Raw genomic sequence first — 15856 nt, 5'->3', positions numbered from 1 at the left:
ACTTTTTCCACCTTGGTGGTTTTCAGCTCTATATTTGAACCAGATGAAGGATTTTAGTCGTCGGACGTCTGGATCTGAAGTTATCAGAGAAACAAGCTGAGGAAATGTTAGACAGCTCAGCTCATCATCTTTTGTTACTGTTTTAATTGAGAGACTCCTAGAAGCAGAAGTTATAGCATTTAACATTTTCAGCAGAGATTTAACATCAAGCTCATCTCTATACACCCAGGTGTGAGCCTGGCTTAAACTGTAAGCCTAGGGAAAATACACATTCCATCAACTCCAGAACTGACTGATTTCTTATACATTATATTCACATTTAGATGTAAAACTGACATTTTAGTTCAGGGAGTATCAGAGTATTTCTGAACACAACACCAACAAAAGTCCTGTTCTTAATGTGGAGTTACCAGGAGTTACTCATGGATGGATGGATGGATGGATGGATGGGTGGATGGATGGGTAGTGTAGTTTACTAGGTGTCTGTGTGTGTGTGCATGACTTACGACAAAACTGTTCGGTTCTCCAGCTCTCCACTTTAGCTCCTGCATCTTGACAGGAAGTGCTGAAAGCTGATAGGCTGTTGCACAGGGCAGAGGCGTGGCCTTGGTACATACACAAATCAAACACACAGTCGTTGAGGAAGGGCTTGTGGTCCAGTTTACTGTGACACTGTCTGTATGTGCAGAGAGAGGAGGACAAAGACAGAGCCGTCACAGTGAGGACACAGTCTGTAGACACTGTTTATCAAACAGAGAGACTGCACATGTTTAACCTCAGGTATTTGACTGGGCAGAGATCATTCATCTACTTTTAAAATGTGTCATTATTCATATTTTTCTTACTAAGCATGCATACTGTTTCTTGCCTATTAAATTGTTTTTGAGAAGAGCAGCTTGTCTGTACAGCACAATGAAAAGGTGAAACTTTACTTGTGGTGTTACTGAGACATCAGGACATGAGTTAGAACGATACTGAAGTGGAGGTGATGTCACTCCTTACGTCTGATCTCTGAACAGCATTCTGTCCCATAAAGGATCCGATGCCTGTTTGTATTCATCACGTTATTTACTGCCCTCTTTCGGTGGCAGCAGGGTCTCTGACAACTAGCTTGACCTCCAGCTGTTGTAACTGTCGTTTCTGTCATGTCTATACGCATGTGAAGACGTGTGGAAACTAAACTTGCACGTTACTTCCACAGTCTTTTCTACCTGAAGACGCAGCAGCTTTAGCATTTAAACAAGCAATTTATTTTCTCTGTGCAAGATCTGCTGTAAGTTTGATGCAGAATATTGTTACAGGAGTAGAGCAGCTCCTTTCAGGAAAAGATCAGTACGAGGGAGAGAGAGAGAGAGAGAGAGAGAGAGAGAGACAGAGAAAGAGAGAGCTACAGTGATAAAATAAACCAATAAACATAAACACTGAAGAGCAGCTGTGAGGAGGTCCGCCGCTACCCTCTCCTCAACTATACATCTTTAAAAGAATAAGTGCAGCAGACCAAGCAGCTCCTCTTCTTCTTGCATGGATGTTGCCATTTTGATTGGATTCGCAGAATGCACGTGCGGACGACGATCTACTGTGCATGTATGGAAGCGAGCAAAGTATAAATGGAAACAACTACGTTATTTGGATGGTTAAACAGTTGTTCTGCTAATGTAGTGTATTATCCACTTCATTTCCTTCTATTTCAACATTCTAAATTGTTGTATGTTCTTCTTTTATGTATGTTTTATTCTAAAGTTCAAGAAGGGGGTCAACTAAGGCTTTGTCAAAGGTTACCTTGAACCACTCATTGTAAGTTGAGTTTAAGGAATGTGCATTAGGGGGCAAAACTGGTTAAACATTGGTTTTCTGTTTAATACGGTACGAGAGACTCAGGATGTGGGGGTCTCTGCTGGTCTAAAAGGGCAAAAGCCAGAGACCAGAGGCCGTGGACCAGATGTGGTCAACCATTTGGGTGAAGGCTTCTTCTTATAGGAACAAGTGCACATTCCAAAGGTGGGTTGAGACAGATAAATAGAGGGGTTTGTGAGACGGTAGAGGAGAGATCTCACATTGGCAGAGATGCTCCAGGATTCGGCATTTTTGACACTGTTTCTTTCTCGTAAATAAACTTCTTTTTGATTGCAAGTAAAGACGTGTCAGCGGTGATCACTTCTTCACATCAGCACCTCAAGATACCACACTAACCACCAACTACTCCTCAATCTTTTTCCTACTCTCTGGCGACTGCTGTAGCACCTACCTGAAGGGCCCACTCTTGTCAGATATGATCCCACAGTAGCTCCCCTGTTGGTAACGTACTAGCAGAGCAGGTTCGCACTCAGGACATTTACCACCAGCACAGTCACTGGTGCAGCCAGGGTTTCCTCCTACCTGTGTTCAATGACATTTATATGGAAAACTGACAATATGCAGAAGTTATTTAGTTTAAAAAAGCATTTTGAGTTTAAAGAACAGGTTCATATTTTTCAAATGTCAGAAGTTCTTTTGCACGACTTTATTCTCCAGCCCACCTATCCACCAGGTGGGCAGACATTATTCTATCTGCTGCATTGAGCTTAAGAAGCTGTAGACTGTGTATGAACAGTTGTGGGTGGAGCATGCGCTTGTTTTGCACTTCTATTTCCTGGGTTTTTCAGGTCAATTTCAGGTTCCTGCATGATTCTCATGGGTCCTTCTCTTTAGACTCAGTAATACAAACCTTCCAGCTGTGTCCAAAGGCATTAATCTGTGCAGCCTGGGTGCCATCAGGTTTCAGTAAGTCATCACCAGGTTTTCCGTTGTAATTTCCGCACAAGCCTGATAAAAAGAAACAAGCAACCACAGCAGTTACACATTAGAACACTTCAGTTGCATTCCTCCAACTTTTTGGAAGCATGAAAATCATTTGAGTCATGGACAGATGGTGAGTTTGTGATGCACTGAATCCTTTCTAACATACAGCAGCTTCAGAGAGTATTCAGACCCCCCCTCCATCTATCCATATTCTGCTGCTTATCAAGGGTCAGGTCGTGGTAGCAGCAGGCCAATCAGGGTAGTCCAGACGTTCCTCTCCCCAGCAACCTTTTCCAGCTCCTCACGGGGGATCCCGAGGTGTTGCCACACGGATGGGATAGGAAATAACTTCACAGAGCTCCCTGGGTTTACCCTGGGGTCTCCTTCCAGTTGCATGTGCCCTGAACACAGCTTGAGCCAAGCCTTGCTTTCCCTTCCTGAGTGGTTTTGCCAGAACTTTCTTGTGGCCAACTAAAAGTCTTTCTCCACAGCCTCCCCTTCCACACCTGGGTTTGACTGACAAAACTACAGCCCTACTGATCTCCAGGTATCTGTCTACTGCTTCAGGAGACCCCTGGGCCAACCAAGTCTGAAAGGCTTCCTTCTTCAGCCTGGAGGCTTCCTTCAGTTCAGGTGTCCACCAGCAGGTTCTTAAATTGCCACCACAACAGGCAGCAATGACCTTCTGACCACAACCCCTACCTGCTGCCTCTGCAGTGGAGGTTTTGTTTGAACATGGTGCACTCAGATTCCATTTCCTCAATCCCTGGATGAATGAGAAATTCTTCTGGAGGTTGGAGTTGAGGACCTCTGCCAGACATTCCCAGCTCACCCAACAAGACTGGGTTTGCCAGGTCTGTCCGGAAGATTTCCCCACCATGATCAGTTGAAAGCTCATGACAACAAATAAAGTTTGCAGAGCTGTCGACTTTATTGTCGACAATAAATTGCGACGCATTCACCCAACTTACCAGTAGTTGCAGCAGAGTATGAACTTGGCAAAGTCAAGCTGACGTAGCTGTTCCAGTTGAACTTGAGCGTCAAACCAAAAACTGTTCTCACAACGCCGAAGTAGCCACACCGGAACAAGGACAGCCTGCCATCGCCCGTGGAGTAAGGCAGGTTCACCAACTGACTGTTTACCTGGGTGGGATGGGGGTAGGAGGGGGGGTTTCAATGTTACAGTATCAAGAATGGCCCTATATACAGACAGAAACAGTGTGAACCAGCTTGAGCCCTGCAACACCACATGTAGTCGCTGCACAGTGGTGCTGACAGTATGTTAGCTACATTCAGAAGGTGAGCAACAAAGCTTTGTGTTGTACTCCTACAACAAACAGAGGTGGACAAAGTACATAACTTAATCACCTCAGTCAAACTTACTTGACTTAAAGTACTGGAGTACTTGATTTTAAAAATACTTATAATTCAAAAGTACATTTTTTATGTCAACATATTGTTGTATTGTTTTTCTCCTGTGATGAACACAATGTATGGTCTGTCACATTTTCAAAATAAAAGAAGATTAATTCCACTGACTAAAAGCTGCTTCAAAGTAACAGTACTATATAAATGTAGTGGTGTCAACACGTAAAATATTAGTAATTAATAATTAATAGTGTAGTGGAGTAAAATTCATAGGTTCGTAATAAAATAATACTCAAGTAAAGTATGAATACTGTAAAATGTACTTAAGTACAGTACTCCAGTAAGTGTACTTTGTTACTGTCACCCTGGCAACAAATGCCATGAAAAGACCCAAACCAACAATGTGTTCTTAGTCCACTGGTTCTATAGAACTGAAGAGGTAAATCTTGAAAACAGCTCATAAATAGTTTCTCAGTGAAGAACATGAAAAACAACATGATTTTTTGTGTTGGGTTCTTATTTTGATTGTGACGACTTGCACAACATACATGATGGTCATTAACCGCTGGCTCAGTGTTCAAATGAGAGTAAGCTAAACCTTTTCATGACATCAGCACACAACCACACGATCTATTAGATAAAGTTACATGAATCTTTTTTAATGTAAACTAAATTAAAGTTAATTAAAATTAATACTTTATCAATACTAATACTCTACTGCAGCAGTGCTCTACCGTAACTGGTGAGGACTAGAGGTGAATACTGTAGGCAGACTGATCTTACCAGTATTTTCCGAGGGCTGGCCCGACTCATGCTGACGGTGTAACCAAATACAGTCAGTGAGACAGACTTGGTGTAGGACACAGCCCTGTTACTGCCTCTGTTCTCGTTCTGGACCAGCACCTGGAATGGGAACAGGCTCTTGTCTGGTCCCTTGTATTGAGACAGGACATAGGTACAAGTGCCCTGGAAATCAAACCGGCGGTTGTCGAAGCTTCGGTAGTGGGGGTCTCCAGAGCCCTGGCACGTTGAATAGGATGTTGGGTAGCAGTCCCTCACCCCCCCCTTCAGGCCACAGTGCTCACTCTTCTTACAGGCAAACGGTTTACACTGGACCAAGAGAACAGAACAGAGCAGAGTATTAGATAAAACCAATAAACTCTTGCTGATTCTTTTTGTCTAAAAATCTATATTAATTTTATTTACACTTTATTCATTATAATATAGACACTCAAAGTGAAACAGGAAGTGGACACATCAAATACAACCAAAAACCAAGAAGGGGCTTCTATAGTCTAGACAAAAGTTATATTTGTGACATTTTTGAAGGGCACATGTCTCAAAAAATATATGGTGGAACTGTCTAGTTGAACTCAACAATAATTATATTTTATCACTATGGTTTAAATAAGCAATGATTTATACATCTGAGAAGTCTTTTGTGGTTAATCCAAGGTTTTGTTTTGTCCACAAAAATATAGGAAACACTTTATCTTTCATACAGAGAAAGGGATAAAAGGCTGGACCATCTATTCAGATCCTACTTCCTGGACTGTAGCAGAATATAAATACAGCATTCACAGGAGCTTTAATAGTCACAGCCAAATCTCATTCCCTCCGGTTTCCAGATGAAGGGAGCTGTATTAAGGTCTGGAGTGGGTACGCAGCAATTCAAAGGCATTGCTTCACATTTAGACCCGTTTATAACCAGAAACAGCTGAAAGATTTGTACCTCTAAGACTTTGGGTGTAAGGTGCTGGAAAAACATGAATAGAAATGTTAGAAATGTGAAAAGGTTTTAATAATCATAGAGCAGGTTCATAGTTCTATAATTATTAACCTCTAGGTTATATTTTGAATTAACTTGGAAGCATAGGGGCCTGACAAGAGAACAACTCATGACGTATGTACACAACAACAGACAGTGTGCGTGCACTGCACACACACACGCACACACACGCACACACTGAGAAACACTAACCTTGGCTTTTCCATTAAAGCATGTACACCTGGTGGTGCAGGTGTTATCACCCCAAAAATTGGTGGCTGATGGATAATATCTGCCCTGATATTGACATCCACAGGTAGACTTAGGAACACATCTGAAACACACACACACACACACACACACACACACACACACACACAAACACACACATAATTAATCAATGTACTGCCTCCTGTTCCCAGAACAGCAGAGCAAGGTTTTAACCAATGGTCTGTCTGTATGAATATGGGACAGTACAAAATAAACCTGGAAAAGTATTCATGCATAAAAGTCACTGGACATTTAATTTCTAACAGTTTGGCAGAAACATAATGAAGCTTCTGTTCCTATAAGAACCAGTTTAGTATTGTCATATTAGTAGTAGCATGGTTGCAGTGTTACCTGTCTCCACTCAGCACCAGTCCTTTGTTACACTGACATCCCTCCACACAGGGCTCCTTACACTGCTTTTCACTGTCCAGGGACACACAGGTGGCGGAGCAGGCGGAGCCACATGCCTCATAGTGGCTGCCTGCTGGACAGGAAGGGTCTGGGGAGGGGAGAGTGGGGAGCGCCATGAGTATATGTTGAGTTTAAACCAATATTCCTAAACCAATACAAAAACACCATCGAATTATTAAAAAATATCAATATATTTACATTAATTGTTAATTTTTCAATGATCTGAACTTTATATTTATTCAACAGATCTGGAAAAAAAAAGGCAGCTGGACATGTTTTATGTCCTGGTTACACATATGGACTCAAAACAGCAGCCTCCTCCTGCCTCTCACCAGCCTGAGTCTTACATGTGTGTCAAGTACATGATTTACACAAGCCAGTGTGATTGGTTATCTCCAGGCTGTCTCACTCCTGCACATCAGAGGACATTTGCATCAACCTTAAACCTTTCCAAACTTCTCCAGGTGGTGCTGCTGCAAGAAACACGGATGATGGTTCATATTCCATAAGAAGGCAAAGCAGGGTGGATGTGTTTCCATTGACCTGCTTAATGCGCAACTGAAAGCACAGGCTCGCATGAGGTGGTTTTTCAGACTATTTCCCAAAGTTATATTTCACAAAATGAAATGGAAACACTTTTTTCACATTCTAGTCATGGCTCCTGTCGTATCAGGCCCGAGGGAGCCAGTTCCAACCGAGAGGCAGGTGCTGGAACTCTGTTGTCATGTTTAATTGGAACAATATCACGTGAGGAGAAACCCCAGTTTCATTCACATAACATCACTCAATGGAAACACAATTCATAACTGTGTTTTGTTGACTTTAAAAAAAAAAAAAAAAAAAGGTTGTATTTTCTGCAAAACTGTGATGGAAACCTGACGACTGTCAGACTCAAGTCATAGATCTGACGACTTAAAGACTTGACAAACTCAAAAAAACTGTCAGGTCGACATGACTTCACTTGGACTTGAGTCTTTTCACTTCACTTGAAAAATTGTTTTTTTCAAACACACCATCATGTGTGATCAGAACACAGAAAAAAGAGCTTTAAGTGGCGCCCCGGTGCCTCGCTTACCACAGCGGCCCGAATTCAAATCCAGCCCAGGCCCCACATGTCATCCCCTCTCTCTCCTCCATGTTTCCTGTCTATCGCTCACTCTTCTTTTCACATTAAAGGCCTAAATGCCCCAAAAAATAACTTAAAAAAAACTTTAAAATCTTGTTTTTCCCAGAAATCTGGAACACCAGAGGGACAAAAAGTATCACATCCTTGCAGAACAGCCCTTACACTAGTCCTGGAGCAGGACTATTCTGGGTTTGATCCTTCTGTAAATTAACCCTGGAAACAGCTGTGGTTCATAACTGCTGAACTGTTGATGTGTGAGGAATAATCCCTCCTTCTGGGTGGGGAACTTCACATCGCAGCTGCCCACCATGTTCTGAATCTTGAAGTCCAGGACATTGGCAGGAAAACAGAGTATACTCACATCAAGTCCAAAGTTTGAAATGATCTTCTGTGCGACTGTGATGAAGTTCATGATCTCAGAAGCTGAGAGGACTGGAAGCTAATATTAATTCAGCTGCAGCTGTTCAGTCATCTACAGCTCTCTGCTGACACATACTGTCAGAACACGGTGCTGTGAAACTAGAGGTCCTCCACTTCTGGTTGTCCGTGGTAGTTTATAGTTTTTAGGTTTTAGTACATGCAGTTGTAACAGTGTTCAAAGGGGGAATATTATTGCTTAGAGACTTACAACATTTGGTAATCATTCTCCACTCTGGGTTGACTTTCACTCCTTCTGTCAGACAAGCGTCATAATAACTCTTCAGGCTGTCACAGAGAACCTGCCGTGCACCTGGACGAACACACACACACACACACACACACACACACACACACACACACATGAACACATTAGACATTACAACGTGAATCCTGAGACATCACAGAAATGTACTGCAACAGGCCCGGTGGGTCTTTCTGGTTGACACTTTATTTACTTAGGTGACCTCACTGCTGAAATCAGCCTCGACTTAAAACATCCCCCTGTAAAACGTCCCTGTGGTTGAAATGAACCTGTGCTGCTCTCAGCACAGTTATAATCACGCACTGAATTTCAACCAGTCTCATGATCCAACCACCTTCAAATCATAAAATATAATGTGTGGATATATCACCTGGTCAGGTTAGCTTTGTGAACCAATGGGCTCTGAAAGACAAGCTCTGTGGTTTTCATTAATAATGGAGGACGCTGTAGCTGCTGTAGCAGAGGCAGCAGTCTTTTAATGTTAATTTGAATATTCTGCATTTTCTCAAGGAGAAATGTGAATTTATATTTCAGTCAGTGGACATGCGGCTACAACTACAGCAGCTAGTTCTATGAGGTGAAGTCCATGTAGTGGACAACTGTGGACATCTATAATTACTGTCTTACCTTTGTTGACACAGATGTCATAGACACAGTTGTCCAGGTACATGCCGGGGTCGATCTTCTCGTGGCAGGCTGAGAACGGTCCATTTGCCTCGGTCAGAATGCCACAGAGTCTGGGCTGACGGAAGTGGGTCTGCTGCTGCTGTGAACAGTGGGGGCAGCGACCAGCACAGTTATCATGACAGAACAGATCAGGGTCCTTCACCTTCCACTCTTGGATCATCTTCAGCACTAGAGAGACAGAGGAGCCTGCACGAGACAGAAGGAAAACGGATGTTTAAATTGATGAACTGATTCATAATCACATTCCTGGTAGTGTTCAGCCAAGCTCAGGACTGTGAAGGTACACAGGTGGAGAAATAGGTAGGGCAAGTGGGGGAGTGGGAAAGAAAGAGGGAAAGAGAGAGAAAATGTGCTTGGGAATACTGGACAACTTGTTGCACCAACCATCTCTCCTCCTGTGAACCTGTTACTTCCCCTCCTCACCTTTTGGTTCCGGAAGGTCATCTTTGCTGTCTCCATTGTAGTTCCCACAGAGGCCGCCCAGGTGTTCATAGTAGGAGGACGGCACTGTGATGTACAGCCTCGTGTTCCAGTCATATTTCACAGTCAGGCCAAAGTCAGTTCTGAGGACAGCGTAGTATCCGCTCCGCTTTACAGAGACCCGGCCGGCCGCCAGGGTGATAGGCAGGTACTGAAGCTCTCCATTCACCTACAGGGGATAGCAGATTAGTGACCAGAACAGACTGTACGTCTGTAACACTGCATATAAACCAGACGTCATTCAGGCAGCGCTGTAAAAGTTGAGCTTGCCTTAGCTAATTAGCATCAGCAGCTTCATTCATTGTCACTGGCGGTGTAGCTACCAGTCACATTCATTCTGCTGTACAGCACTGCCGCTATAACCTGTCAGTCTTCACTGTTACTCTGCTACATGTTCATGTCAACACATTCCGCTGCTTCGATCTGACCACCACCATCTGCAACATCTGCCTCTTTCACTTCCAAAGGAAAGTCAGCCAGATGTAACATGACTCTGCTGTAACATCTGGCTCTGTTGTAGAGATGTGTGTACATTGAGGATAATCCTGGGATTATCACTTTATTACTATCAACACACTGGGTGAAGTGTGCTTGTCATGCTGTCCTTGACTGAGCTGCACTCCTAACGATTGTTTTTATATTTGAACTAATTATCACATTCACTTCCGTTACAGTGGACAGAGTGGAGCAGTAGATGAGAGGCCTGTTACCTGCACTTGTCCTCTGTGTCTGCCGATGACGATGGTCTCCTTGTGAACACTGACAGTTACGGTCCTCACATATGAAACTCGGCGGTTCCCTCGGTGGTTGTTCTTGGTCGTCACGGTGAAAGGTACGAGGTCGGGTGCCTTCTTTGCAACTGTGGTGATAATGTAAGTGCAGGAACCCTGGAAAACATGTAATTTACTGGCACATCAGCTCATGCAGGCACCAGGAACGCTGAGTCCAAGTTCTGGTGCTGGACCATGGCTAGTCCAGCAGACAAGCAACATAACAAGCGTCCCTCTCTCACACTTTTGTGAGCAAGATTATTTTTTAAAACAAAACCTGATGCATTTCATGAGGATATACTGTATGTTAGTGTGAGCATGTCTCAGTTCAGTGTGCCCCTGTTGGCCTCTACAGAATCATGGCTGGTGATGACCGTCCCAACCTACCTGGAAGTCATAACGCCGGCCATCAAATGTCAAGTAGTGGGGGTCACCCGTCGCGTGGCAGGTTGCTGTGGAAACATGGACGCATGCTCCTTTCACACAACGTTCCTTTACTCGACATTTCACCTCTGCGCAAGGATCCGGGGGGGGTGGAGGTGGAGTGGCACCTACAGGAGATACAAACACACCCTGCACATGTAGCACCACAGCAGATACAATTTATTGTCCAATCATTAGTTGCCTCATAAGAACTATACCTCATCAGTTTCCTCTTATCCTTTTCACTATGAAGTGATATCTCTGGGTAGACATGTAGAAAAACTATAACTGAATGAATACTGTGTGTGTATGTGTGTGTGTGTTTGTGTACCTTCGGAACAAACTCCAGCTGTTCCGTATCCATGTCTGTGTTTCCCACCATAGACGTAGACTGCCATCTGGGCGTCACCTTCCACTGTCACATGACTCTGCTGTGACTCCACAGGTACATTAGACCACACCCAGCGCTTATCTGACAGGGAGCCGCTCCAGTTAGGTGTAAAGCATCGTCCCTTCTGACACACCTTCACACTGCCTGACCCCTCCCTCTCTGATATAATCGCAACAAAACTTTGAAATCCGGCAATTGTCTCCACCGCCCAGTCAGTGGCAAGCTTGTATGTAGGGGTCAGTGTTATCAGAAAAGGGTCGCTTGGTCTGTTGCTGTTGAGAAGCAGCACCAATACTTTCTTGTTGCTCTTGACAACCAGTGGATGATTGAAGAACACTGTGGTCCAGGTGTGGTCCCCAGCTCTCTTCAGCTTCTGGGGGCTGTGAGTGTGATATATTTACTTGTTAGATTCAAATTTAGATGAATTGAGGGAAATATATTCTGAGAGTTTTGTTTACTGTAAAATGTCACACACTTATATGGAGAAAACACAGTAACATATTTACATGCATCTTATACCACAGCCACTACAAGATGGAACATATTAGGTAATGGTTTGACATTTAAATTAAAGGGCCACTTACTGGGAATTTTCTTCACCAGTGTTTGTCATGGAGTTGACTGAACTATCTAGCTTTTATTATGTGAAAATAGAGATCTAACCATCACCAACAACTGAACTGTCGTCATGGCAACTGAGCAAACTCCATCCACTGACGAAGGCCACAAGATGTGGTTAAAAGATCCAGAAAATTTACAGTAAGTGGCTCTTGTGCTGAGAATTTTTTTTGTCAAACCGCTATTTCAAATTGAACCTTCAAATTGAACATTAAGACCTTGTTTTTTTTCATAACAGCAGTTAACTCAGGGCACTTTTCATATAAAGCAGGTCTACACCGTACTCTTTATAATATTGATTACAGAGATCAACATCTCTGAGAAAGGACTTCCTCTTATGAATTCCATATATCTCATAAATACAACTTACTATCTATAATTATGAGAAAAGACTTTGTAATAATGAGATAAGATGTGCTACGCCACATTATGTGACATAATTAGGAATTTCAGCTTCACTGCAACTGCAGACATTTTGAATCACACCGTATTGCTCTATCACAAACTGGTGGTGTGCGGTTACTTTCACAGATAGGCAAGCAGCCGGGGGAAAATATCACTTCTACGGTAATCTTCCAAATATTTACCATTAACTGACAATGACACACTCCAGTGACAATGATGAATCCTGTATTTACCAGCCTCAGTGTTGTTAATCGTTCCTGGCTCATGGACTGTAGTTGAAGCACAGGGGAGATATGGGAACTTGGGTCTTGAGGAGCTGTAGTATTTATTTACTGACAAACAGCCTAAAGTGCACATACACCACACTGTATGTTCACAGCTACACTGCTTACTGCTAACTAACTAGCTAAGCCTCTGCTCCAGTGCCAGCCTCATCGCTCTCTCTCTCTCTCTCTCTCTCTCTCTCCAAGCCAGCAACCAATGTACCGATCTGTTCCTGAAAGGACCTGCTCTACTCCTGTAACAATATTCTGTCTCAAACAATGTAATTTGTTCGTTTACTTCTCCTTCTTCCTCTTCTTTTGATTTGATGGGCGGTTGGCAACCAGCTTTCAGGTGCATTACCGCCACTACACAGCTATAGCTTACAAAGAAGGGTTTCATTCTGTGCGTCACAGATCAGATCACAGTGTAGCTTCCACCTGAGCCAAACTAGAAAATAAAAGAAAATGGTACGACAATCATGCCTCTCATAACTATGGGATACGTTTTATTTATTTGCAGCATGTTTTTCTTTAAATGTGCTGTTAAGGGCCAAAGATGGTTTTAAGCTGCAGTTTGTTGAGCTCTCTTTACCTGTTAGAGACGTGTTGTGCTAATGTATTCGGACGTATACTGTATTAGATGTGTGTTAGATGCATACATGGATGAGTAGGTAGATAGACAAAGAGACAGACCGTGGTAGCCTTGTCTGTAGCTACAGAAGTATATTATGAATTCATATTTAACTCAACTGTTTGCTTGAGTGTCGGCCGCTGAGCAGTTTCACCTCTGTGTTGTCTTCAGCAGCTACTATCACTGCCAAGCTCCTCATCACTTTGGTGGCGGTCATGGGTACCAGGTATTCTTTACCCAGGCTTGCCACAGGAGGGAGCTGTTCATACACGTGTTCACACGTATGCCACATCTTCAGGCACTGGTGGCCTGCCAAGACGGCGACGGGCTTTTGGGATTGAACACGAGTGCCTGTCAAAGTTTTTGTATCTTGTACAAGGTAGGTTGCGTAGGGTTCCAGGGTGATGGTCACTGCTCTCCCACGCCTGGCTCGAGCTTTTAGCAACACATTAGTACGTGGTGTGATAGTGATCTGGTTGCGGCTATTGCCATTAACGATAGCCAATACCTTTTTACTGCCTATACTGGGAGTGTACACAAAGTAGTCAGTACCCAGCTCTTCATTTGGGAAAACCACCGAGCCATCTCCTGTGGCGAAGCGAAGGTTGAAGGAGACCACAGAGATTGCAGCGCTCGATGAGATTCGAACAGCTGAGTTCGCAAGAACAAACTGCTTTCGCAGCTCGCATGCATCTGGCAGAGAAACACGAAGGCTTTCGCCCGCTGGGACGGTCACCCGCTGGGAGAAACGTGCTGAAGCCACCTGCGGATCAACATGCGAGGATTTGTTAAACATTCATAAGCGACATTAAAACAACCTGGACATTGACTTTCTTGGCAATTTAATGTTTAACCAGAAACTTCACCCACAGTCACTTTAGCCTCATCCCACACATTAACAATACAGAGAAAAAATACTATTTTTAAATTGCTTTAAAAATTGGGGACCAGACCACTCTTGATGATTTAACATGTGCAAAGAATGGTTTTAAAGTTAGTGTTCCTCAAACTGTTTGAGAGTGATCACAAAGCCTTCTAGTGACTTGTTAATATGTGTTGTTTTCAATATTAAATCTGCTGGGAAGATTTGTCCCTCTGATGAACACACAGAGCTGCTGCTGTGAGCTTCACCAATCGACTCAGGTCCACGCCAACGAGGAAAAGCAAAAGGAGGAGAAAAAGAGTTCGACAAATGACCAATCAGCTCATATGATATTTCAAACATTATTATTTGATTTGGTTGTTGTACAGTGTAGCTGGACTTCACTATAACCAAACCGTTTTGCCACTGTGAATTCATGTAGCTACAACGGTTCACAGTCTATGTTTTATGATTTATCTCAGAAATGATCAGCTGACATTTGAAAGGAAATGTGGAATGGTTATCCTCCCCTGGGACTATGCTTAATGTCACCAGTCATCATCTTATTAACTATCAAACCTGACAACAGACAAGATCATGGACCGGCGAATTACAGGAAAATCAAACGAAACCTCCAACATAACGGACAAAACAGGCAAGGGTGGTCGTGGTCTAATTACCACGTGTGGACATGCAGAAACATATTAAGTTTTCAAAGACAGACTGTATAGTCCTAATGTCTCTTCCTGATGTTGGTACTACGATGCAATACAGCCGTAGACACATACTTCACAGCCTACTTTGCCGCTACATGTGTATTTGTCGCATGACTCTGACCTGTATGTGAACACTGGCTGCAGAGCCCTGAGCAGTCAGAACCAACTCCAGCCTGTGGCCTTTGGCATTTCTTTGCCGGGAGTTAGGAAGAAATGTTGTGATAAACTCCTTTCCTGTAGAACAACCATGGCATACTGGAGAAGAGAGGAGAAGATATTTTTACAAATTAAAATAATCCACGATAACTTATCATACTAATTACTATAAATATACAGTAGTAATACCTGCCAAGAGTGCAGCAGCCAAACAGGCCAAGAGACCCTTTATCTCCATGGCTGATGGAGAAAGAGAGACAAACACATCGGTCAAAACTCATTTTAAACCACGTAACATTGTGTACACGTTGTGTATTGCATGTTTTCCAAAAATAAACAGACATGTTTCAGCTTTCACAGTTTCACACCATTACAGCACACACAACTGTGAAATCGTGTTTACACAGCGTTTGGATGAGCTATGAGGTATGTCGATGTTTCTGTCACTGTGTGCACATGTGTACAGCTGTTGACAGTTTGGCCAAACTTTTGTGTTAATGCCACTTTGTGGTCACCTGAAGGCTGTAGCAGAAAGTGCTGTGAAATATTATAATGTACAGGTATTTGTGTTTGGTGTGCTCTCATGGATATAAATGTGTATGGGGCGCTGATTGTAAAGTGTTGCATACTAAAATTAACAGCAACATTTCACCACATTTAACTTGAAAAAGTAGTTTTCACTTTTTTTTTAACCAGATTTATAACATTTGTGAACTTCATCATATTTATTTTTCTTAGAAATAATAATAATGTAATGTTAAATATTAAATCTAAATATTAAGTTTAAATCTAAATGTTGGTAAAACAAAAAATATTTAATATTTGCATATGCAAATTCCCAGTAGTACCAGGTACCAAAATAGAAAGCTAACCATACCCAACACTAACAATCTAATCTGCCCTGTCGATGCAGGATGTAGCAACTGAGAGAGAAAAAGATGAAGAAAGATTTACAGAAAAGGTTTAAGGTGAAACATTCAGATGCAGCCTTGGACTCGGTGGAGAGATAAAACGGTAAGATCTCATCTACACCTGTACCTGCATGAGTCAC

General features: G+C 42.8%; 1 protein-coding gene across 1 annotated transcript in view; it reads right to left on the bottom strand.

The window, feature by feature from the left end:
- The window catches only part of LOC111664123 (IgGFc-binding protein-like), a 34277-nt gene extending 19232 nt beyond the window's left edge, over window positions 1-15045 (bottom strand). Inside the window, exons 1-16 of the mRNA XM_023418597.2 lie at window positions 14995-15045; window positions 14771-14904; window positions 13191-13834; window positions 11095-11534; window positions 10728-10891; window positions 10281-10457; window positions 9514-9739; window positions 9031-9276; window positions 8350-8451; window positions 6536-6683; window positions 6128-6248; window positions 4930-5256; window positions 3750-3921; window positions 2705-2802; window positions 2246-2376; window positions 503-676 (exon numbers count right to left, since the gene is read on the bottom strand). Of these exons, the coding sequence (XP_023274365.2) occupies window positions 503-676; window positions 2246-2376; window positions 2705-2802; window positions 3750-3921; window positions 4930-5256; window positions 6128-6248; window positions 6536-6683; window positions 8350-8451; window positions 9031-9276; window positions 9514-9739; window positions 10281-10457; window positions 10728-10891; window positions 11095-11534; window positions 13191-13834; window positions 14771-14904; window positions 14995-15043 (3353 nt within the window). The 5' untranslated portion in view covers window positions 15044-15045. The remainder of the gene's footprint in view (window positions 1-502; window positions 677-2245; window positions 2377-2704; window positions 2803-3749; window positions 3922-4929; window positions 5257-6127; window positions 6249-6535; window positions 6684-8349; window positions 8452-9030; window positions 9277-9513; window positions 9740-10280; window positions 10458-10727; window positions 10892-11094; window positions 11535-13190; window positions 13835-14770; window positions 14905-14994) is intronic.
- Between the last annotated feature and the right edge of the window lie 811 nt (window positions 15046-15856).

The sequence above is a fragment of the Seriola lalandi genome, unplaced genomic scaffold (genome assembly GCF_002814215.2).
Source record: "Seriola lalandi dorsalis isolate HSWRI2012SDOR001 ecotype SW California unplaced genomic scaffold, Sedor1 jcf7180002054583, whole genome shotgun sequence".
Classification (NCBI taxonomy): domain Eukaryota; kingdom Metazoa; phylum Chordata; class Actinopteri; order Carangiformes; family Carangidae; genus Seriola; species Seriola lalandi.
Note: the sequence above shows the minus strand (reverse complement) of the source record. Positions and strands in the feature narration are given on the sequence as shown.